Source organism: Balaenoptera borealis (assembly GCF_965194805.1).
Source record: "Balaenoptera borealis genome assembly, chromosome: 20".
Taxonomy (NCBI): Eukaryota; Metazoa; Chordata; class Mammalia; order Artiodactyla; family Balaenopteridae; genus Balaenoptera; species Balaenoptera borealis.
The window spans coordinates 14,818,628-14,843,173 of record NC_138879.1 but is presented as its reverse complement, the minus strand read 5'-3'; the positions used below and the strand labels follow the sequence as shown (position 1 = coordinate 14,843,173).

Genomic DNA, 24,546 nt, shown 5'->3' with positions numbered 1-24,546 from the left:
AACCAAAACCGAGTTTCTAGAGAGTAATGTTTAGGAGTTCTGCTAACCCTTTTCAAAGCTCCTGACCTCGCGTACCCCCGCCCCTCCCCTCATGGCCCCTGTTACTTATTACCGTCTGTCCTCACACCCCGCCCATTGACCCGGAACTGTTCTCTGCCTTGGTTTTTCGGTCCCTAAACCCCTGCTTCTGCGCCTGCGCGCCAAGGCGGCTCTGATGCCGGCCGCGGAAGAGGGAAGATGGCGCTTGACGGACCAGAGCAGGTATGGCGGCGGTGGTCGGGCGGGGACTGGGGCTGGATGCGAAACAGGTGTGATCCGAGGTGGGCAGCCGGCCGGGGCAAGAGGGTGGGGGGAGTCGGGGGTGGGTGGGCCAGTCTAGACTGGGCCCTACCTGGGACAGGATCTGCTGTGTCAGCGCCGCCCCCGGCGGGTCAAGGCAGGGCCGGGAGTGGAAGACCCGGTGGAAGCCGAGTAAGTGAGAGGAGCGGTGGGAGCGGGAACCCACCCTTCCGCGAGTCGGGGGAGTCGGGGGACACGTCCTTCCTGCTGACTCCTCCTGTAGTATAATAACACCTCGGGTTTGTATAGCGTTCCCGGGTGTGTCGTCTCTTGATCCTCCTGAAAGTCTTAAGAGGTAGGCACCGTTCTCATTCTGTTTTAGTTTAGTCACGGGGAAATGGTTCCGAAGAGATGGAGTGAGGGATTAGAACCCAAATCTTAAATCTCCGAAATCCAAGCTGGAAGTAGCTTTATCCCTTGGATGTTTAACCTGTTGGTTACTAATTACACTGTGTCTTCAGATGGAGCTGGAAGAGGGGAAGGCAGGCAGTGGACTCCGCCAGTATTACCTGTCCAAGATTGAAGAACTCCAGGTGAGAAGGGACTCCAAAGGTCCAGAGGAAGCTAGAAGGGGGATGAGGGATTGATGGAACGGATTTCTACAAATCCATATAATTCCACTGGGGGCGCAGTGGAAGAAGCAACAAGCCAACGGTATAAAGTATATGAAGTTAACAGCCTCTTGTTCCTCTCAAGTCCCATCATTTTGAAGGTAGTATTCACAGTTCATTAAACATCTTTAAAAGTCAAATTTTAACGTAAGAGGTACCCCCAGCCAAAAGTCATTCTTCTTAGAAGAAGCCTGAATGAGAGGGTTTCTTATAAAAGAGAAGACATAGGATCAGAAGATGAGATTTATCAGAGGGAGGGTTGGGGCAGAGTGAGGGAAGACAGAATTGAGGAGTCTGGACAATGCTGATTCCGTAGGACTGAATGAAAAGGAACTGGACAACCCAGTGCTCTAGCCTAAACAGGGAGCAGGGACCATAGAAATAAGGAAAATAATGTCAATTGGATGGAGGAGAGCCACAAGGAAAAATTCTGAACTCCAGGTACATTTGTAGGTATCATATTTGGTTTGTCACTTTTTTTTTTAGAAGAGACTGTGATATATATATTTTTTATTTATTTATTTTTATTTTTGGCTGTGTTGGGTCTTCGTTGCTGCACGCGGGCTCTCTCTAGTTGCGGCGAGTGGGGCTACTCTTCGTTATGGTGCGCGGGCTTCTCATTGCGGTGGCTTCTCTTGTTGCGGAGCACGGGCTCTAGGCGGGCTTCAGTAGTTGTGGCTCGCAGGCCCTAGAGCGCAGGCTCAGTAGTTGTGGCACACAGGCTTAGCTGCTCCGCGGCATGTGGGATCCTACCGGAGCAGGGCTCGAACCCGTGTCCCCTGCTTTGGCAGGCGGATTCTTAACCACTGCGCCACCAAGGAAGTCCGGTTTGTCATTTTTGAAATGCGTTACGTGTGCTTTCATTTGTTCCTCACGTTAGTCCTGAAAAGAGGCAGGATAGGTGATGCTTGCAGTTTGGTAACAGATCTAGACCTTTTACATAGCTTTCATTGGCTTTACCCAACTGTTAATTGCCAGCAATGGGGCTAGAACTTAGGCTTCTGACTCAGAGGTCTTCCCACTCTACCGTTACCAGTCTGCAAGAAACTATGTGAGCCAGCTGTTAACTCCTGTCCACTACGGTTATTCCTGGACCAGTATTAGACAAGCAGCCTTTTTTTCCTGTGGTTGTCCTACACTCCAGAGGGGCTCTTGGAGGACAGGATAGGGTCGTTAGAATCATATTGGAGAATCTGAATGGAGAATGCAGGTGCCTTGTGCTCCTTCCTCGCTTAGCTCATATCAGCCTATGAGGGTTTCGGCCAAGATCGTAACCGCCTACCGTTTTCCACCCTTTGCTTCTTGTCCTCCACAGCTGATCGTGAATGATAAGAGCCAAAATCTCCGGAGGCTGCAGGCACAGAGGAATGAGCTTAATGCAAAAGGTGAGGGGGAAAGATGGGAAGGCTGCGTGTGGGCAGTTTGAAGTGAGTCTTCACGTTGGTGCCCGTTGCTTTTCCCAGTCCAAGGCCATGCCCTCTTTACACGCACATCTCTCTCCTGAGCCCCATCGTAATCTCCTTAAAGACATGAACTTTGACTTTTTTTTTGTGGCCTTCCCTTCAAAACTTTATAGCGGTGCTTAGTTCATGCATGTTGAATCAAGTCGTGGGTGGGGGACACCAAAGAATCTGGGTGGCCATTGTGTCTGTTTCGCATCTAGTTCGCCTGTTGCGGGAAGAGCTACAGCTGCTGCAGGAACAGGGCTCCTACGTGGGGGAAGTAGTCCGGGCCATGGATAAGAAGAAAGTGTTGGTTAAGGTAAAGGCGACGTGACCCCAGGGACCAGCCTGTTGCCCACTGCGTTCCCGTAGCTTTGTGTGTAGCGAGGACACTGTTGTCGCGTTACTGTAAGACCCATGTGTCTTCCTGGGTGAGGCTGGTGATTTGGTGGCTGTCGGGGAAGGTCATGAGCTGTTGTTTCTCTAGGTACATCCTGAGGGCAAGTTTGTCGTAGACGTAGATAAGAACATCGACATCAATGATGTGAGTGCAGCTGGGGAGGTGGGAGGTGGGGGGTCAGCTCTCACCACACCACTTCCTGAACCTCTCTCTCCTCACCCAGGTGACACCCAATTGCCGGGTGGCTCTCAGAAATGACAGCTACACTCTGCACAAGATCCTGCCCAACAAGGTAGACCCATTGGTGTCACTGATGATGGTGGAGAAGGTGCCAGATTCAACTTACGAGATGATTGGTGGACTGGACAAGCAGATCAAGGAGATCAAAGAAGTGATTGAGCTGCCCGTTAAGCATCCTGAGCTCTTTGAAGCGCTGGGCATCGCGCAGCCCAAGGTGAGCAGGGCTTCTGTGGGAGGACCGTGCTGCTACTGTGCATCTCGTGCCCCAGGCTGGATAGACCGGAGCCTGCTTACGCTGGCCCTCCCCATGCAGAGGGCCTGGGGGAGAGGTGCTGCCAGGCCACCGAAGTGGTTTGGTTATAAGCTCCAGAAGGGACCTTGACGTTCATTTTTTTATCTCTAGCATCTAATACGGGATCTAGCACAGTGCACGCACTTGATCATTCATTGAATGAAACGTGGAGGCCGGCTTTTTGCCCTGAGTCCTGTTGTTCTCTAGGGAGTGCTGCTGTACGGACCCCCAGGCACTGGGAAGACACTGTTGGCCCGGGCTGTGGCTCATCATACAGACTGTACTTTCATTCGTGTCTCTGGCTCTGAATTGGTGCAGAAATTCATCGGGGAAGGTAACTTTGGCCAGAAACAAGAAAACTATAAGGCGGCGGGGGCTGGGGGGCCCATCAGCTTAACGCCAGCTTGGCCTCTGTGCAGGGGCAAGAATGGTGAGGGAACTGTTTGTCATGGCCCGAGAACACGCCCCATCTATCATCTTCATGGACGAAATCGACTCCATCGGCTCCTCACGGCTGGAGGGAGGCTCCGGAGGGGACAGTGAAGTCCAGCGCACGATGCTGGAGCTGCTCAACCAGCTGGATGGCTTCGAGGCCACCAAGAACATCAAGGTGCAGTGGGGTCGGCTGTGGGAGGAGCCAAGGGAAGGCCCCGGGTGAGGCTGCAGCCTCAGGAAGGGCTTAGCTGACGCCAGCTGCTCTGTCTACTCAGGTCATCATGGCGACTAACAGGATTGACATCCTGGACTCAGCGCTGCTCCGCCCAGGGCGCATTGACAGAAAAATTGAATTCCCACCCCCCAATGAGGAGGTTTGTGATGGGCAGCGCTGGCAGTGGCTCTGGCTGTGAGGGCAGGCCGTGGGCTCAGGCTTTTCCTCTCCCATCGCTAGGCCCGGCTGGACATTTTGAAGATCCATTCTCGGAAAATGAACCTGACCCGGGGGATCAACCTGAGAAAAATTGCTGAGCTCATGCCAGGAGCATCAGGGGCTGAAGTGAAGGTAACTGGAGGGCCCAAGGAAATGGGGGCAGCGGCAGGAAGCTCCAGGTTCCAGGGCACAGCCTCAGCGCCTGTCTTCCTTTCCCTGCTCAGGGCGTGTGCACTGAAGCCGGCATGTACGCGCTGCGGGAGCGGCGAGTCCACGTCACCCAGGAGGACTTTGAGATGGCAGTAGCCAAGGTACAGGCCTCCATCTTTCCGCCTTTGCTGATGGTGGCTCTGGAGCAGTGGGGATGGGGCACGTGTTCACCCAGTCTCTAACTTAAATGCTCTCTCTCTCTCCAGGTCATGCAAAAGGACAGTGAGAAAAACATGTCCATCAAGAAGCTATGGAAGTGAGGCGGATGTCCTTTGTGTGGGTCCCTCAAATAAAGCTCTGCAGGACGAGACCTTGAGGACTTGAGTCTGTTAATGAGTGGCCGCACTGTTCAGTCACCAGGTCTGGGTACCACCAATAAACAAAGATTTATTTGGAAATTTCCAAACCTGCCAGAAGTGGCACTTGCCAAGCCCTAGGCCCACCCTCCTTACCAAGCTCCAAAGGGCAACAATAGTCCCCGCCATCTCTCCCCTGCACCTACCCCTGCCCACACACACCCCTGCCTCAGGCCCCGCCAGAGAACTAGTGTGCCCTCCCTCTAGGAGGCGTTACCCCCAGGCCCAAGAGCTGGGGTGGCAGCCCTCTGGCCTCTCAGGAGATGATGGCGGCCAGAGCCGCTTGCATAGATTGAGAAAAGAAAATAAGGAAGGAGACACCACGTAGGGCTCCCTGAAAAACCCCAGCTTACCCCTGTACAAAAAAAAGTGGCTCCCGCATAGAAAAACCTGCTCCACGAATAGTGCAAATACCCAAGAAAGGAAAAAAAACCAGCAGCAAGGCTGGGCTGGTAGGAATGGCAAAGAACTTTGGTTTGGAAAGGCTAGGAAGAGTGTGAGCTGTGCCCCTCTTCCTCGCCCAGCTCCTCAGAGCCAGCGCTGACACTCGCCCCAAGGGGGTCTGTAAACAAGCAAAGCCAGGGGCCTTTGGTTCTGAAAGGTCTCGGTTACCATGTCAAAGCACAGCCTCCAGGTCCTACTTGGGCCTGCCTGCAGGGGGCAGAGGAGGCCTCTGCTGTGAATCCGATTAAAGCCAACGTGTAAGTAATAAGGCTTTGGGACCAAGCAACAAGGAATCCTATCACTACACTTATGAAACTAAAGCTGGGGAGCAGAGGGTGACAGGAGACACCCCTCACCCCCTCCTTATCCTACATGTCTGTGCCCCAGAGGGCGGTCCCCTTCCAGGCTGAGGAGGGGGTGGCTCCAGGGCTGGGAAGAAAGGAAGGGATCCCTGAGCAGTTAGGTCAGGCGGATTCCCAGCACCTGTTCCAGTTCCTGCCTTCGCTGCTGCACCTGGAGGAGGGAGAGACGGGCGGCTCAGGCCTGTGTGCCCGCCTGCGCTTGTGAGCAGCTCACCCTCCCCTCTGGTGTGCAGTCCAGCTCAACCACAGGCGGGCAGACGGGGCGGAGCCGCCTCACCTTGGCAAAGATGTGCCTCCCCACTGCTTCCTGGGCCCAGGGCTGGTGGTAGAAAGCAGCTCGTCTCTCCTCCTCAGGATTCCCAATCACATCAGTGATGATCTGCAAAGAGCCAGGAGGAAAGCTGAACATGATTCCTACCCCTGACCTATCAGCCCCCGGAACCGGAAGAATAGTGATGGGGGCACAACCACCCAGAGCTTAACATGGGATCAACCTCAGGAAAAAGGAGCACACCTTGAGGTCCCGGCGCTGGGAACGGAGCCATTCCTGGATGAAGTCCTGGGGGTCAGTGCTAAAACTGAGCATGAAATCCCTCTGGGTCTTCAGCTGGTTGATGGACTCAATGGTCTCATGGATCTGGGAAAAGGGGTACATGTGTCAGACTGGCTGTTTCCAGCCCTAATCCCAAAGGACTCGGATCCCATCCCAAGGTGCCACAAGTATGGAAATGCCCGAGAGCCTGCCTGGCCTCACTGTGGGCCCCAGAGGAGGTTGTGAGGGTAGGGGCCCACCTTGACATCAAGAGAGGCGATCTCCTGCTGATTGGTGGTGGAGGCCAGAAAATTGCTCATCTGGGCCTTGAGCGGGTCATCCACCTCCACGTCAATGTCGTAACAGGCTGTCTTCTTCTGGTCGTTAGGGTCCACGCTACACACAGCACAGGGGAGGGAAAGCGTGAGCACACAGCTCCACCCCATCCACCTGGGCCAAACTGCACACGCTCGGGGAGCAGGAAACCAAACCTGCTGCTTCTCTCTGGCTTTAATTCAAGCCAGAGGTAAACTGCTCTTAGAGAAGCCTTCCTCCCCCTCTTCCCATTTACCTAATGACATGGTTGATGACAATGGGGTCTGGATGCTGCAGCAACCCGGCTAGCTTCATGGGAATCTCAGAGAAACGGAGTCGGCCACAACTGAAGATCTAGAGAGAGCACCAGAGGGTTGGTGATGCCTCTGTGGGCACACGGGGAAGTGGACCATCCCAGGGGCGGTGTGAAGAACGTGGCTGAGAACTAGCCCAGTGGAGCTCTGGAGGCGCAGGCAAGACGGGGGCTGCGAGACTAGAGGGGGGACGGTGTCCCAGCTAACCTGGCGGAAGTACCGGTTGCAGTTGATGTACTCCCGCTCGTGGCCGTCCTGCAGCTGGTTGTGTTTGATGTAGAGCCACAGGGCCTGCATGATGGCAGCCCTCGTCTGTGTGTGCACCCCCAGCAGCCTCGCCAGTCGGGGGTCCAACTTGTACTGGGGAGGCTGGGATGGACAGAGGGGAGTCAGAGGAGGGGTTCTTGTGAAAAAAAAAAAAGCAGAATAGGACAGGGACAGGGACAGGCTTTACAACAGGGACCTGCCCCGATGCCCCAGAGGAGAGTCCCTGTGACCCCAAACATGGCCCCAGGGCACTTGTCACCTGATGATCCAGCATGAGCAGGAGGGTGCACTTGACGTTGAGGTCTCCGGGCCGTTTCACCTGGAAGCCATCTGTCTCCTGGGTGGTGGGCATCCGGTGCCACTGGCAGGGGGGAGGGGAGCAGAGCTCATCACCAAGGGGGTGGGCATGAACATACACCCCTGGCCCTGCAAGGGGACTAAGGCCATTTCTCTGGCCACCTGGCACGTCACCCTGTGTTCCTGAACCCCAGGCCCACTCTCACCTCCACCAGGTGGTTGTCAGGCCCGTACAGTTCCTTGTCCAGCTCAATGACGAGGCTCTTAAAGAATGAAGAAAACTTCCTCTTCTGTTTACTAGGCTGGGGATGCAAAGGGGTGTGAGATAGGCGTGCTGCTGAGTGCTCAAGCCTAAGCTACACTAAGCCCCAAACAGAGGAATATTGTTTCAGCCCTGAAGCTCAGGGTACTGAGGATTCTTGGGCCCTGAAGGAAGCCGGGAAAAGTGAGAGACTTGAGACAGGGAAGGGGCTCTATGCAGCCCCACTGTCAGCCAATTAGAAAGGGGCACCCCTTCCTCGGGACACTTTACTGCCATCTGCAGGAAGAGTGTTGTAATAACCGTACAAATCTCCCACCTGGTGCTGGCTCAGAGCTGTGCAAAGCGTGAACTGTGAGCAGTGCCCTCTCCCTCATGCAGGATGTCCCCGGAAGCGCCCGAGTGTCTGGCCCGCACAGGCCACCTCCCTTCCAGACACCTCCTTCCCCAACTCACATCATCCAGCAGTTTTCCCTCGACTCGGAGTTCCCAGGAAGCCACCTTGTCCCCTGCGGGGTTTCCCCCGGGGGCCCCTGCGGTTCCTGCACTATCACCTTCTGCCTTGCTGGGACTGAACGTATTAGAAATATAGATCCGCAGCTTTCGTTTTTGCTAAAGAGAGAAAGACGACCGGTTAGCTAGAGGGGGACCAGTGTGTTGGAAAACACTGCTACCCAATCTTCCCGTCTGAACTCATTCAACATCAATACAGAGCAGTGACTGTGGGCCAGGCCCCTGGTTAGGCACTGGGAATCAGGAGAGGAAATTTCAGTCCTGGCCTTCAAAGGACTCACAATTTCATAGGGGAGACAGATGCACTACCAACAGTTCCAACACAGGGGGATCAGTGGTGTGACAGAGGTACAGAGGGGGTGCTATCAGGCAAACCAGAAGCCTCTGGCTCATATTTTAAATGAAACTCAAACACCCATGATGGTCCCAGAATATCATCTCCTGGAAAGGCTTCACCATTCAAGAGGCTGTTCTAGATAAAGCTTCTCCAGGGATGGGGAAGAAGACAGGAACTATCCTCATCTACCCTGTAGTTCTGCCTTTCAAACTTCTGACCACGATCTACAATATTTACATTTTAAATCATGATCCAGGATCTGCACACATAAATACATGAAATAAAAATGTCGTTAAGTCCTTTACTACTGTGAAGAATTAGTATAATTTCTACTATGTTCTATTTCATTAAGAACGTGCTGGCCCCACCACACTAAATTGAGTTCATGCTCAATGGGCTGTGTCCTACAATGTGAAAACTCCTGCTCTAGCCCATCACAGACCCTCACGTGGCCCCTGGAAAACAAGGCCAGGGAGAGGCAGAGAAGCCTGGCAAGGCCCAGAAGTAGCCGGGACTGCACACACCGTCAGAGGCTTTTTGATGGCCTCCTGGATCTCCATCCGCTTTCGAGCAATGGTCTGGTCCAGCTTCCGCTCAAAAGCCAAGAGATCCATGTACGCCTGAGACTCTGGGACAAGCTCCCGAATCTGGAGGAAGGGAGAAGGGGTTCATCACCTTGTTTCAGCTGCAGCTCTGGCTCCTTCCTCCATTCCTCCCTCACCCCAGGGTTAGGGGAGACTGACCCCACCCCCAGCCAACCAGCCCTTGGGTGAGCCTCCTAGGCCCCCTCCCAACATACTCACTCGCTGAGGTAGAACTTTATCTGCCATCTTCCTCCTCTTTAACCTGGGAGGACAGAAACCCACTTAAGAGGTCACTGGTCCAACGTACCTCCCCCACCCACCATCTACCTCTCCAGTCCCCAGGACCTTCCCCCAGGAGACCTGGGAGTCTTCCTCAATCATCGAAGCTCTTAGGACAGAAGGAAACCATCTGTTACCACTAGAGCTGCACTAGATGGGGTGGGAGAAACAGGACAGTCTTACCCCCGGCGCTGGGCAGGCATCGGGGGCTGGGCCTGGGGCACAAGCAGGCGTTTTCGGAATGGGTCCATCATGGTGGGTGGCATGCCAGGTCGAAGTGGAGCAGCTGAGCCAAATGGGGAGCCGGCAGGGGGTCCCACCTGCAAGCCAGCCATGGGCATCCGGCTCCCTGGTGACATGCCAGGCCTCTGGGGGAAGTGAGCCAACGGAGATGCACAGGTCAGCGGTGGGGCCCTTTGGGGCCCGTAACCCATTCCCTCCATCCCTCTGCTCAGCCAGGTCCAGCCCTGAGCAGCACATGGCAGAGCCCGCGGAGCCCGGGCAGGAGTGCCAAGAACAAAGGGGAGCAGGCGCCTGAGAGCAGAAGTGTAAACCACACCTGCCCCGCCCCCTTCAACCGCCCTGGCAGCCGTGCCAGCGAATGAGGCCTGCAGAGCCCAGGGGTGGGAGGAGAATCCTGCCTGCAGAGAGAAGAAGGGCCTGGGGGAGTTTTTCAGGGCCCATCGCCACTCCAACCACCTTCCGGCCCTAGCACACTGTGCCCCTGCTCCCTGGGACCAGCCAGCTTCAAGGCACTCCTGAGGCTCTCAGACGGTCCCACCAAGCACTCCCATCCTCTCCTTCCCCCAGCTTGAGGGAGAAGCCTGGGGGCAGTATCGTAGCCAGGAGCTGGGTGTAGTGTGATAGGAGCAGGCTGACGGGTCACAGCCGCAACACCCATCCCCTGTCGCCAGCCTGGTGGTGTGACTAAGAGGAGAAAGGCAGTCCAACAGGCTGGCAAGCCCATCAGGCAGTGGAACCCCAGGTGAGCAAGCTGCAACAGGATGGCGTGGAGCCTGTCCCGACTGGTGGCGGGGGGGCCTCAGGCGGAGTACAGAGACCATCTGGTCGCCATATGGCCCCTACTCACAACCACAACTGGACCCTTCTCTCACCTCCCCACTGCCCAGCCCCCAACTCCTATGCCAGAAGACCCCGAAGGGGAAGCTGTGGCTCCTGCGGGAGAGAGAGCAACTGGCACCTGGCCTCTGCGCGTGGTCCACGCACCACCTGGTGGCTAGGGCTGGCTTGGCAATGCCAAGCTGGAGAAGGGAGGTAAGATTATCCTGGGATGCAAGGATCGAAGTCTTAGGATCAGCAGAGGAATCTGAATGAGAGGCGGCTTCTTTAGAAGCCTGCGGAAGGATTTCCCACCGAGGTCAGGCTGCCCAGCATCTCTGTGGAGCCCCTCGGGGAGGAACCCCCGCCCCTTCCCCGAGGCTGCTGCCTGCAAGGCCTGTTTGGCAGCTCTGCCTCGTACACACTGTCCCTGGCAGCTTCACAGGGCTGGCCCCAGGGCCCAGATTATGCAACCGCCAGGACCAGCCAACCAAGCCAGGCTGGGTGGGGACTCCGCACCAAATCAAAGGACCCCCGCCCCCCCCCAACCCCGCCAGCATCAGGAGACTCCTGCTCCACCTCTTCAACCAGCACTCAACCCATGTTCTCACCAAGGAGGGTCAGATTCTTGACCAGATGCAGAGATGGACAGAAACGTGACCCAGAGTTGGGGGGAAGGGGAAAGGAGTGGGGCGGGGAGGAAGCGTTTGGGAGGATGGAGTTCAACGTGGGGGGCTCTGTCTGGGACCTCTGGAGTCCTGCCACAAGTCTCTCCTCATCAGGAGGAGGGGCATCTGAGCTGTTGAGAGGCAGACAGCCTGCTTCTCTGCCTTAATGAGCCACAGCTAGAGATGATAGAAACAACTCAGGGTGGCCACAGCTGAGAGCCCAGCCCCACGCACCCTAGATTTGAGTTTTTCCCACCAGCGCCCGAGCCGAAGGGGAGGAACAACTGAGGCGGGGGACCTGCAGAGTGGGAGCCGGGGCCTCTTCACTAGGGCGCCCGCAGAACCTCCTCGGCAACACGCACCCCGCTGAGGCAGGTGCTCCCGGAACAGGAAGTCCCCGGAGCAGGCGGCACAGGCAGGGCCTGGAAGAGGCCCCTCCCAGACGCTGCTCCAGACTCTTCCCGGGCGAGGGCCCCCAGCTCGCCCAGGGCCCCAGGCCTCTCCCGAGGGGGAAGGGGCCCAGGGAAAGGCTGCGTGCAGTTCACGAAGTCCCAGCTCGGCCTGGCCAAGCTCCACACCTGGGCTCTGAAGCACCAGTAACTCCTCCTCTTCTAAAAAAACAGCCCAAGAGTTAAAGAAAAGAACAGAGCCCCGAACTCTTGGGCTCCCTGACCCCCTTCCTGCAGCAGGGCTAGCCAGGGAGGCCTGGCTCGGTGCCCTGAGCCTCGGGAGCGGGCAGTAACCTGCTCTCCCTCAGCCCGGCAGCAGCCCACGTCCTCAGCTGGACTCTGGCTCCACCACCGGGGACAGCAGGGGCGGGAGGCCAGGCCTGATGCTGCCGCCTCCAGAGAGCACGCTCGCCCGGCTCAGCGCCTGGGGCCCTGGCGCTCCTGGTGGCTGGGCCTAAGGACCGAGGAGAAGAGCACATACCCCTGCATACATAGAAAACATCTTGAACTCTCTGGCGTGAACCCAGCAATCTGTGTTTTTGGGGTTTTTTTTTTTTCATTTTTTGTTTTCTTTAAGCTCCTTAGTAGACTGTGACACTGTAAGAAGGTGGGTCATCGCTTCCCTTCTATCAATAGGCTCCCCTATTTGCCCCCCTTGGGCCTGAGAGCCTTGCTCCTCCAGCTCACCTCATGCACCCTAATAGAGAAGCACCCCCGCTCCTCAGATCTAAAATCCCTTCTCCGGAAGTCACATAACTGGACTTGGAAAGAGGCCAAGCAGGATCCTCCTCAAACTCAGCCAAAGTGAACTGCCCCCGACCCCGGCATCTACCTCTACTGCCGGCCCCCCCAACCCCATCCCCGGGAAGAGGAGGAGGAGACCCTGAGAAGCTGGATGGCAAGCAGAGGCTCAGTGCCTTCCCCAAGGTCCCCACTCCTAGAAGCCTGGGGCTACCCAGACAGCCAGCTCAGCCTTGCCACCGGCCCAAGGCCACTCCCTACAAATCACTGTGGAATCCATCCTCTCAGGGGCTTTCCCCAGGCCACATTTCCCATGGGCTGCAAACTGAGGAAACTAGAGAGGCTCCTATCGGGTCCTTAGATCCTTCCCAGGCCAATGGCCCACAGGGAGGCTCCTCAGCTAACTCGCTCAAGAGCCAGAATGACAGATGCAGGGATCCCTCAGTGACACCCTGGGCCCATGAATCCCCAAGGGGGAGAGCAAGATGGGAAAGATGAATCCCAGCTGGAGTCTTTGGGACCAGATCTGTCCCTGTCAATACTCAGACCTTGGTTTTCTTCACAGGGAGGAGGGAGAATGAGGGGTAAGAGGGAAAAATCACTGCCCCCAAATGAAGCATCTCTTTACAAAGTGAGGGCCCAGGGCTCCTGGGGGGATATGTGTCCCCTACTCTATGAGGATCCATTTGGGGGACCTCTACCTGGGCACGTGAGGTAGAGGAGACATGAGAATCTCCAAGCTGCCTTGAGAGATTAGCAAGAAGCCAGTGTCAAATGCTGGGGCACACGGATTGGGATATGGCATTGTTAGAACCTAAAGACTAATTAAAAATGGGTGGGGGGGGGAACTTCCCTGGTGGCGCAGTGGTTGGGAATCCGCCTGCCAATGCAAGGGACACGGGTTTGAGCCCTGGTCCGGGAGGATCCCACATGCCGCGGAGCAACTAAGCCCGTGCGCCACAACTACTGAGCCCGCGTGCCACAACTACTGAAGCCTGCACTAGAGCCCACGCTCCGCAACAAGAGAAGCCAATGCAGTGAGAAGCCCGCGCACCGCAACGAAGAGTAGACCCCGCTCGCCACAACTAGAGAAAGCCTGCAAGCAGCAATGAAGACGCAACGCAGCCAAAAAAAAAAAAAAAGTGGAGAGGGTGGCGGGAAAAAGGATGGGCGCAATTCCCAAGCATTCTGGGGGCGACCAGAAACAATGAACTTGGGGACTGATAAGCCCCAGCCCCCCAGTGTCAGGCTGAGTTCCTCACACACTGACCCCAAGGACGGAGTCTCTGCCTCTCAATGGCTTTTGAAGCTGCAACCCGAGAAGCCCCTCTGCAAAGCCAAAAAAGACAGAACCCTTTGAAGCAACTCTCTGCAGGCTCCTCCAGCCGCAGACCAGCGGTGCTCAGTGGAGCCTCTCTGCTCCTCCAGACTGATCAACTCCTGGACACTATGACACCAGGCAGAAAGCCATAAAGAAAGTCTGTCCAGAATGGGCTGGGCTTTCCTCCTTCCTCAGGCTTGTCCACCACCCTCTCTGGTCTAACCCAGAGTCATCCCTGTGTGAAGGCCCCTGGGCCTGACCCAGGAGTAGACTACCCCTGCACAGGCTGGAATCCCTTATCTTCTGCCTCCGGTGGCCGTGGGAAGCCAGGCCCTTCTTCCTCCTCCTTAGCAGCTGGGAGCCATCTCAGACACGCTAGAACTCTGCCAGTTCCCAAGTAGAAAAAAAAACAGAGCAGACTTGGAGTAGGACCAAGACCAATGCAGGGTAACCTGCTTTCTCAGTGAGGGTCCTTTTCCAAAACTTTCTCATCACTTCCCAGGACCCCTTACCCGATAATCTACACTAGACTTCTCATCCCACCCGCCCACAACTCACTAGGTCCAACAACGCCTCCATCTCTCAGTTGCTCAGAATCCCTGTTCTAAGGAAGAACCCCGACCCTCCCAACTGCTTCAAACCCTACACCCCAGAGGCGCTCTTACCTTCTCCCCCAACTCCTCCACCACCACCTAGCCGAGCCCGAGGGTTCCTGGACTTGCCCCCCACCGTGCCCCGTGAAATCCGCATGCAGAGCCCCTATGCCGTCTGTACAGGAGGCTGCCCCAGGGCCCTCACTCGAGGCCCCCTTCGCCCCCTGCCCCGGGCGTGCTCGCGGTGCCGCCCGCCCATCCGCCCTCCTCACCTGGAACTGCGCCGCAGGGCCCGCGGGGCCCATGGGGCGGAAGGCGGCGGCCCCGGGGCCCCCCACGCCTCCAGCCGGCCCGGGCCCCCTGAGCGCCGGTCCGGGCAGCATGCCGGGTCCTGCTGGCGGAGGCGGAGCTCCCAGGGCCGCGGCAACGGCGCCGCCGCCAGGGCTCAGCGGGGGCAGCGGGAACCCGCCCGCGCCACGGCCCGACATCGCTCCGTCCCGTCCGGCGGTGTCTCGATCCGGACTCCGGGCTTCGCGCTGAGTTCGCTCCGCGCTCCGTGCTCCGGGACTTTCCGCTCTAAATTCCGGGTTCTAGGGTTTGTTGATCCGGATTCCGGGATTTCCTAATCCAAGTTCGCGAGTTCCTCACAAACCCAGTTTGGGGCAGGGCCGATCCTGATTCCGGTCCTGCCCGGGAAATTCCGGATCCGGGATGTGCTACGGGCCCGCTTGCCTCCCCCGGCCTCCGGAGGTTTGGCCGCCAGTGTTCAGTTACGCAGAGGCGGCAACTAACCCCTGCCCCGCCTAATCCAGCCCAGCACTAAGCCCCGCCTATACCCAGCCGCCCAGGGCGAGGATGCCTCCTCAAATCCCGCCCCTCGCGAGACCCGCCCCCAACAGGCACCACCCCTAACCGCCGGCCCTCCCGGAGCCCCGCCCACACCCCTTGTGCCGGCCCTCCATCGGAGGGGCGGGGGCGGAAGCTGCGCACGGAAGAGCGGGGCGGGGTCAGAGGTCAAAGGTCAGAAGGGCTTCTACAGTGAAAGAGAAGTTGATGCTTTCTCCCTCGTGCAGCCGAGTCACCGGGGTACACGGCCACGCTCCCTGAAAATACTTCTATCAGACATCCTTTCTACGTTTTCAGCATTAAAGACAACTTACAGCTGCTCTCTCCAGCAGAACAGCTGCCAACTTGACTTTCTTTAAAAGCCCATCCTGGGAACTTCCCTGGGGGCGCAGTGGTTAAGAATCTGACCGCCAAGGCAGGGGACGCGGGTTCGAGCCCTGGTCCGGGAAGATCCCACATGCCGCGGAGCAACTAAGCCCGTGCGCCACAACTCCTGTGCTCTAGAGCCCTTGCGCCACAACTGCTGAGCCCGTGTGCCACAACTACTGAAGCCTATGCACCTAGAGTCCGTGCTCCGCAACAAGAGAAGCCACCGCAATGAGAAGCCCGTGCACCGCAACAAAGAATAGCCCCTGCTCGCTGCAATTAGAGAAAGCCTGCGCGCAGCAACGAAGACCCAACACAGACAAAAAAAAAAAAAAAAAAAAAAAGCCCATCCTGGTGGATCAGAGCTGCCAAGGGACTTGGCTGCCCCAGACCTGATCCAGCTGTGTGAAGGGCTGAATTGGCCAAGCGCCGAGTTCTTATCGCATATTTTGAATGTGCCTCTGCCTCACTTTAAGGAAGCCTAGTACATTACTCCACAGGAAATGTTTCTAGGCAAAGGAATTTTGCATTATGAGAAGCCTCCCTGAGTTAAATAAGATCCTTCTCCAGGATTTATCGCACTTTTCAAAAATTCAGTACCTTTTCAGAAATCAGCCCTGTGTCAGAGGTACTCAGAATAAAGTGCTTCAGCTGTGCCAGATGTTCTGTGATTTTTCTCCCCATGATACAGACCAGTGCTTCTTCAACTCTTAAGGAGCATAAGAAACACCTGGGGCTTTTGTTTAAAATGCAGATTATGATCCAGTAGGCCTGGGTTCTGTGGTAGGGATCAAGATTCTGCATTCCTAACGAGCTCCCAAGCAATGCTGTTGTTACTCAGACTACACTTTTGACTATCCAAGATCAACTTCTTCATTATACAAATTCTCTGCTTTATGTTTTCATCCCCAACCAAGTGTTGCACCATAGCACCCCAGATCCTGTTTACAGTGCAACCCTTTTTAGTTAGTTCTGTTCATCTGTACTTCCTGGTATCTTTATCCTCCAGTGATAAACCCTGCTATTGCTGCTGCTGCTGCTTTCCTGCCTCTTGGTCTTCTCAGAGATCCCTCTCCTCTTTCTCCCTAAAAGTGGGTTACCTGCCAGTCTGAAAACAGACCACTGGAATTGTTCTAGTCATTGAATCAAGGCCCCTCCCCACCACTGCAAAGTGGGTAAAGAATTCTTGACAATGCAGTTAATGTCCATTTCAGGACTTTCAAGCTGCTAGGGCAACAGTAATTCCAGAGGAAGTAGTAAGTGTGAATCTCCTGGGGAGCTATTCCAAAATATCCCTGCCAAGCCACCCCCCTACGTACACATACACACACACACACACACACACACACACACACACACCATTGGCTCCCAGTGTTGTATTTAAAAAAAGACCTCCCAGGTAATTCTGACACAACCCTCCTTACATGTGTAAACAAGTGAATGATCTTTAAGTATAGTGAGATAAAATGATAAACAATGTCAGCAATGAGCTAATTGCAATGAAATAATATCCTCAAGGTGTTAGGGGGAAAACAGATACCTAAGACATGGTAGAGGTTAAAGATTTCCTAGACAGCAGGCAGAGAAGAGCTAACATTTATTAAGCATTTACTACACATATTCTCTCATTTAATCCTCACAATGCATATAAGGTACATACTACTTTTACCTCTATTTTAGAAATCAAGGCAGAGAGATTCAGTTCCTTGCCTGCTCTTACTGTGATGGTGCTGGGATTCAAACCTGGTTCTGATCTGGCTTGAGAATCCACAATCCAGGCACTTACCCACTATATATGACTTCTTGTTGGTAACTGTTATTTCTCTATTACCTCTGGTCTGTTATTACTTGCAAAGAAACAGTGTTCAAACTGAAAAGCAAGTGCCACAGGGACTCAGAGGGAGGTTGATTGGTAGGGCCCGATTAATCGTAAAATGTTTCCTGGAGCACTTTGATTTGAAGAAGGAGATACGATTGGTGGTCACCCAGTAGATGAATGGATCTGATATCTCACTTTGAGACAATTCAGAACCTTGTGAAAAGAGAGCACTAGGTTAACACTGAAGAAAAGATAGAGATGTGGGGAGGGGAGGCCATTTCCACTGCCACCCTCGTAGGACCTAATGGTACAGCCAATTACATGACTTGCAGTCATGGAGGCAGCATTCCCATGCCTTTGTTCTTTCAAGTTGGAATGCCTTTTTCTCTTCCTCCCTTCTTCCCTTGATACTTATTCTGCTCAGTGACCACTTTTCAGAATTTCATTCTGAGATCTTCTATGGTCTCAAAAGAAGGACTTTCCAATAACCTCTGGACCCTGTTGTATCTACAGATGCCCAGAGACTGAATGGAACTGAAGTATTTAATGTAATAAAGTGTTTAATAGTAAAGTATTTAATACAACCAGAGCCAAAGGGATAATCCCCAGCATGGGCTCTATGGTTCCTTGCTCAGCTGTCTGGTGGGCAAAATAGCCCCATAAGGGTTCACAAGAGAAAGGCCCTTGGAGCAAGATGGCCCTAGAGCAAGCAGGCAAAGGATCACTCCTCAGTGTGGTGGCCCTCAGGAGGTTGGAATTACAGGAGAAACAATGTGGTAGTCAGGTCATGGTGGGAAAAATTTATCACGATGGCAGCATTCTGGGGCTGTATGAGGGGTCTGTCCCCCCTGGAGCGTCCAAGCAGCTGACGCATCCATCTCCCATGTGGATGTGGTGGGGAGGCAGGCCTGGGGCACTGCCCAGTCAGAGCAGCAGAAGGGCTGGATAGTAAAGCAGCAGATGCTGTAGTTGCCATTTGAGAAGCCTTTATTGAACACCTTCCATGTGCCAGTCCCTGACATGTTCTAGCAAAGAAGATAAATGCATAAATAGATCATTTCTCCATGTGACAACTGCTAAGATAAAGGTATTCACAAGGTACCCTGGGAAAACAGAGGAGGCGTTTAGTGGGGGAAAGGGATTAGTAAAGACTTCTGGAAGGAGGTTATGCAAAAGAGGTTATGAATGAGTTAGGTAAAGAAAACAGTGTAAGACTCAAGGGCATGAAGCAGTACAGGGTGAAGAGAATCAGAATCAATTTTGCTGGATTATCAAGTGTAAGTCAGAAAGCTCCTCTTCTGTGTGCCCAGTTGAGGTCATGGTTCTCAACACACATATTTTCACAGTCAACACAGTCTAGCAGGTAAAACTCCTGAAGCACAGACTTCCAATAGTGGGAGCAGATACCAGGATTCAAGAAGTGGGCTTTAGGCCTAGAGCCCAGGTGACACTCCTGGACTCTCTGGAGCCAAGGTCTGGGGCTTGATTCTACCATTTGTTCTCCCCCCATGCAAGGAAGAGGGTTACGATGCATTCAGAGACCTACGTGTGGCACTGTGGTCTCAGAGTCCTCTTCCTGGTTACTTCTCAGACCCTCCCAGAGGTGACCTCCTAGCTCTGGAATTTGGCCCCAGAGCTGCTGGTAGAATGGAAAAACAGAGGAAAGATAAGGGTCTCCCCTGGGATCTCTGACTTATCCTCACTCTTCTTCTGGTCCCTAAATGTGCTTGTCCTCTGACATTCTATCTTTAGCTCTTTTCTGTATACATGACCTACCCAGACATACTCATCTACTCCCATCCTTTCAATTACTGTCTATTTTCTGATGACCCTAAATCTCTAACTCCAACTCCCACCTCTCTCCTGACCTTCAGATCCATATCTCCAACTCCCTGCTAGATGCTCCCTAGGTCATTTAAACACATCTGTCCAAAATCAGTATCTCATTGTCCTCCCTCTCAGTCTCCTCCCCTGTATCTATCTTGATTAAGGGCATGAAAACACGGCGAAGGGCCAACGCTGCCTTGCTGAGACGTTCAAACTGGTCTTGTAGGCAGCTGAGAGCCAAAGAAGGTGGAGTGACCCAAACAGATGCCCAAGGCGCCTGCAACCAAAAGCAAAGAGAATAGAGGAAGCCTTAAGGACCTTCATTCTTGAAATCATCTTTTACTCTTCCCTCTTCTTACTCCTGCTCAGTCTTAGTCACCAAGTTCTATTGGTTTTACCTCCTAAATCTCTCTTGGATCCATCCTACCCATCTTAGGTCAGGACCTCAGCACCTCTTCCATAACCTCCCTCTGCCACGGTTTCTCTGCTAATAGGCCATTCTACCCCATTCCCCCTCCCAATTTTACCTCAAGATAGCAAATCTGATCACATCTCTCCATTTTCTCATATTCGTGTGCCCTCCATCACCTTCACTAGTGGGCTTTAAACCCACTGTGGTCCTTCGGGTTTCTCAGAGCTCTTGTGGAGAGCTGAGAATGAGGTGAGAGGGCAGAGCTAGGAGTTCCTCCCTTGCTTGACCTCCCCGCACCCCACCTTCCATATCCCTGCTTCAGACAAGGAGCTCTACTTTTTTTTGCTTTTTATGTTGAGTGACCTTGCATGATTCCTTTCGCAGAAAGGGTTCCTAAAGGGTTTCTAAAATGTTAAAAGCCAATGGCTTCCAGAAGAGTCTATATCTAAACATGGCATAGTTGGCTCTTTATTCTCTGTCCTCCTCCTACCTCTCTAGCTTTATTTTCCACCAACGTCCCATGTATTCTACCATCAAGCCACACTGAACTTGCCCTTCCCTGAACATACCTTTCATGCTGTGGTTCTTCTGCCTATGATGTCACTAGAATGTCAGCTCCTTGAAGGCTGGGACTTTGTTCGCTGCTGTGTCCCCACTGCCTGGACTATACCTGGCACAAAGTTAAGTACTCAATACATATTTATTAAATGAGTAAGTGTTCTTCCCCAGTTCTCTGCTATGCAAGAGTCTGTTTATTCTTCAAGGCCAACTCAAATGTCACTGCCTCTGGAATTTTCCGTGATTTCCTATCCCCACCCTCCAACTGCCATTGTCAATTTGTTGTTCTCTTTTCTGTTTTCCATAGCACTCAGTCTAAATCTGTGTAAGAGTACTCATCATAATTGTGCTGTGGCTTTTGTTTGGGGCTCTCCAACCACGCACCCCTGCAGTGTGAACTCCAGGACAGTGCACAGAAAAGTGCCTGCTCAGGAAATAACTCTGAAAAACGTTACCTCTGCTTCCTCACCCTAGAACTCTGTTCCAAGTTGGTCCCAATCAGGAGTTAACCCATCAGGGCAGAAGGTTAAAACCAGCTTAATCATGGTAGTTAACTTTGACTCCCAAATCTTTCTTGAGCTTTACACTCTCACTCTCTTGAACATATTGACTTGTGACCTTCCACCTGGATTCCTGGATTTTTCTTTGTTTACTCCCTAGCTCAGATCTTATCCTCACCTTGACTCTGATGGGCTGCCAAGGTTGATTCACTTAGTACTAACTCCTGATGTTCAACCCTTAATCTATACGCTCTCCTGATTCTGGTTAAGACTATACTGATCCTAACTAGCCATTTAGCCTCTATGAACAAGTTGCCCTGAGTTAGGCATTGCCAGCCCCACGAATAAAGAGCAGGTAAGGGAGAAAGAGAGTCTTGAGGGATCAGGGAGGCAGCAGATTTGGGGAGCCAAGAAACCAAGTAAAAAAAGCAGTCAAATGAGAGATGCACCTTCAGAAGAGGATAGCTCTCCAGCTGGGGTTTCTCCAGCTTTTGTCAGGTTCAAACCTGCTGCCTCTATAAGCCAGTCCCACAATCATGAACCACCTGGGCCAAAGCAATTATCCATCTGAAGGAATGCCTTCTCCACTTCTCTAGGAAAGCACCATTCACATAAAGAAATGGGACAGCTGGAGCAAGCTTATTTGCTAAAATTCCATTCACTAAGTGACCATTTTATAAAATTACCAGAACTTTTAAAAAACTATTTTTACATGATATAGCTATTTTTATTACATGGGATTATATTAACAGCCTTAAAGATTTTGAAGGTTAAAATTTTAATTGAAGAAATGAAATTTAAGGCTGATATGCCATTGAGGAACTGGAAAAAGAATAAAAATGTAAGCATATGACAAAATAGAAAATGACATTCAACAGTACCTGAAAAAAAAAAAAAAGCAGCTGAAAAAATCCTGCCAAGTGCAGAAATTTTGATTTCTAACAAGGAGTGATTAGGATGTTGATTTGGTAGCACTTTACAGAAAGAGTTAACATAAATGAGCAAAACCATTCAAAGCCACAAAAGAGAAATGAGGGCAGCTTAAAGGGGTTACTATGATAGAGCTTATGAACTAGCCTCAGATTTGATATGCATTAACCAGGAAAATGAATTTGTAAAGGACCAAAAAAACAAAGAACAGTGAACATGCTAAAAATCAGGTAAAGCAACAGAAGCAACCACATCACAGATACATTTTGCTAGAAATAACATACTAAAGTGATATGCAAATTTAGAAATTGGTAAAAAAATTCCTGAAAATGGTAACATTCTAGCATGAAACTGAAATTTGGTTACTGATACTGAAAAAATTTTATGAATATTAAATATTTCTATAAAGACTTAAAAAACAGCTTTACTGAAATATGATTGACAATCAACTACATGATTAAATTGCACAGTTTGATAAATTTTGATATATACACTATTTTCATAAAGTCTTTAAATTACTCTATGACTTCAGACAAATTAAATATTCCTTAAAATATTACCATGAAAATAAAATAAAAACCTGTCAATTAAAACTTCCCAGAAATCTCTGAAACCTTTTAAAACTAGCCCATAAAATAGTAATTGCTGGGAACTTTATGAAGAGGTAAAAGAAACACTTTTTTGGAAAAATGGTATTAGGGGTCATCTCCATTTTGGCCTTTTGAGTTGTCTGGGGCTGGGATAAGTTGAGGGCATGTCTCTGACAAGCATAGCTCCTCCACTCTCTCCCACTGATAGAGGATGCCAGGGGTGGGGATGATGCACCCAGCTTGTTGCCTGGAAGAGGGTGGTGGTAATGTCTTCTCTGGACAGATCCAAATTCTCATCCTCACCACTACCTTTGGGGACAAGCGATGGAGAAGCAGAAGGAAAATGAAAAGCAGTCAAAGGAGGTTGGTGTCACAAAGCTAAGAGTCCTCTGGGAGTTATGCCATGCCTCCCCTAAAGAAAATTAAGGTGTGAAATCACCACTCTTCACAGACTCTCAGCTCACTCAATTACTAAATATTTATTGAGTGCATACTATGTGAGCCACTGTTCTAGGTGTTAAGGTGACAGCAATAAATAAGACACATGAAACTCATGCCCTCATGACACTTAGTTTCTAGAGAGAAAACAATAAACAGATAAACAAAAAGAAATATACAGTGGTGTACCGGTAAATATTTACCAACCAGTTCTCAGAAGAACAAAATCAAACCCTGATTTGTAACCTCTGACAATTTCAGTGATATAAATACTTCCACCATTGTAGTAAACAATAATGGAAAAGAACATGAAAAAGAATATACATATATATATATGACTGAATCACTTTGCTGTACACCAGCAAACTAACACAACATTGTAAATCAACTACACTTCAATTAAAATTTTTTTTTAAACTTCTACCATGGTCTTCAGGTAACCAACCTACATCACTAAATGCAGAGCTGGGAAGAGAACGGCTCGCCCATTCGAGTTGTTCCAGAACACCACTGGATATTTTTATTTATAGCACTGGATAAGTGCTATAAAGAAAAATAAAGTCTGGCAGTTTTAGAGATTAGTCAGGAAAGGCCCTTCTGAGATCGGAAGAGGAAAATACAGATGCCCATTTACTGCATACCTATTTTTAGTGTCAGAAAACAATGGTAGGCACTTTCATATAAATAAACTAAATGCCATTCCTGTTGACAGATGAGCAAACTGTAAATTTCCCATAGTCTTAAAGCTAGTAGGACATTTTTGAGGGATTCATTGGCTTGTTTAGCCCCCAAGCTTCTGTTCTATCCAACATTCTCCCTCAAACTGTCAGTATGGAAGGAGAGGAGGCAGTGGTACTAGGGTACAAGACAGGCAGCTGAAAAAAAAAAAAAAAAAGTTTCTTAAGACTTATACTGGTCAGGACTTCCCTGGCGGCGCAGTGGTTAGGAAGCCGCCTGCCAATGCAGGGGACATGGGTTTGAGCCCTGATCCGGGAAGATCCCACATGCCGCACAGCAACTAAGCCCCTGCGCCATAACTGCTGAGACCACGTGCCTAGAGCCCGTGCTCCGCAAGAGAAGCCACCGCGATGAGAAGCCCGCGCACCGAAACGAAGAGTAGCCCCCGCTCGCCGCAACTAGAGGAAGTCCACAGGCAGCAACTAAGACCAAACGCAGCCAAAAATAAATTAAAAAAAAAAAAAAACTTATACTGGTCACCAAAACTGCCAACATTAATAATTTCCCGGCCTGCCTCCCCCATACAAAGATTAGTGAGGCCTCTCCAAGTCTTGTTTCCTCATTCACGAAATCGGGTTAAAACTACTGCCTCCTCGCTGGAAGGGAATTCTATTAAACGAGATAGTGGATGCACCTAATAACAGCCCTCTTAAAAAAACCCTCCCAAATCCTCAAGTTTCACTTCACCAAGAAACTCAGCCCACGCCTCACGGTCAGACCAACGATTACGGGAGAGCCAAAGCCGCAAAAAGATGCCAATGTGAACGGCCCTATCTGGGCTCAGGGAAAGGTTTCTGAGACACGACCCTTGGGAGACGTTAGACGTGGAAGCTAAGGAAAAGGGACCTGGGGTGAAAAGAGGCAACAAAGGAGGATTTACAAGCTCACCTTAATTTTTATAGCTTATTGATAAGCCCTGGGCGGGAGCAAGGGCGCAGACACCTTTGGTAGGAAGTGAGGCCCGAACCGCTAGTTCCCTCAAGCGTGTTACTTCTATGTGGAGAGCGGGGTATACAAACGGGGGTCGCAGCGCCGAAAAGACTTTTCAGACAGTGGCAGGGCGTGCCTCCGAACCCCTTTCCCAGCCCACCCAGGAAGAGCCTGGTGGAGTCCCAGCAGGCTTTTATGCGAGTCACCAGCCGAGGTCCACGGCGGAGCCCGCTCGGAGGACCAAGGCGAGAAAGAGGCTGCGCGGGCAGTCCACTCCCGCGCGCGCAGTCCACTCCCGCGCGGGAGCCTCACGTGTTCAGGACGCACCACCAGACGAAGAGGCACAGGGGTGCCGACAACCCCTTGTTTTCCTTACAGAGGCATTATTTGATACAACCACCATTTCCCTTTTGTTTTCACGTTTTTTTTAATGTAGTAGCCATTACCTTGAGTCAAATGTGCGCTCTCTGCCAAGCAGGATACAGGCTTCCCTACTCTCA

At 52.1% G+C, this 24,546-nt stretch overlaps 2 protein-coding genes across 6 annotated transcripts; one reads left to right on the top strand and one right to left on the bottom strand.

Moving 5' to 3' along the window:
• The first annotated feature begins 124 nt into the window (after positions 1 to 124).
• On the top strand, positions 125 to 4,712 carry PSMC5 (proteasome 26S subunit, ATPase 5). The gene is made up of 12 exons (XM_082373712.1): positions 125 to 261; positions 801 to 872; positions 2,266 to 2,335; positions 2,614 to 2,711; positions 2,880 to 2,936; positions 3,016 to 3,246; positions 3,532 to 3,658; positions 3,744 to 3,934; positions 4,035 to 4,133; positions 4,214 to 4,324; positions 4,417 to 4,503; positions 4,609 to 4,712. Exons 1-12 carry the CDS (start codon positions 238 to 240, stop codon positions 4,660 to 4,662), a joined length of 1,221 nt encoding a protein of 406 aa, XP_082229838.1. The 5' UTR covers positions 125 to 237; the 3' UTR covers positions 4,663 to 4,712.
• On the bottom strand, positions 1,181 to 24,511 carry SMARCD2 (SWI/SNF related BAF chromatin remodeling complex subunit D2). Of its 5 annotated transcripts, none has more exons than XM_082373706.1 (13): positions 14,365 to 14,904; positions 9,445 to 9,629; positions 9,202 to 9,244; positions 8,923 to 9,045; positions 8,005 to 8,160; positions 7,496 to 7,591; positions 7,252 to 7,353; positions 6,933 to 7,094; positions 6,668 to 6,765; positions 6,357 to 6,492; positions 6,079 to 6,201; positions 5,842 to 5,943; positions 1,181 to 1,832 (listed from the first exon to the last, which is right to left on the bottom strand). In XM_082373706.1, exons 1-13 carry the CDS (start codon positions 14,578 to 14,580, stop codon positions 1,827 to 1,829), a joined length of 1,548 nt encoding a protein of 515 aa, XP_082229832.1. In that variant the 5' UTR covers positions 14,581 to 14,904; the 3' UTR covers positions 1,181 to 1,826. The 5 variants fall into 5 exon arrangements, with proteins under 5 accessions (XP_082229832.1, XP_082229835.1, XP_082229834.1 ...); XM_082373709.1 differs by lacking the exons at positions 1,181 to 1,832; positions 14,365 to 14,904 and adding exons at positions 4,764 to 5,715; positions 24,493 to 24,511; XM_082373708.1 differs by lacking the exons at positions 1,181 to 1,832; positions 14,365 to 14,904 and adding exons at positions 4,764 to 5,715; positions 24,005 to 24,187.
• Positions 24,512 to 24,546: the final 35 nt, after the last annotated feature.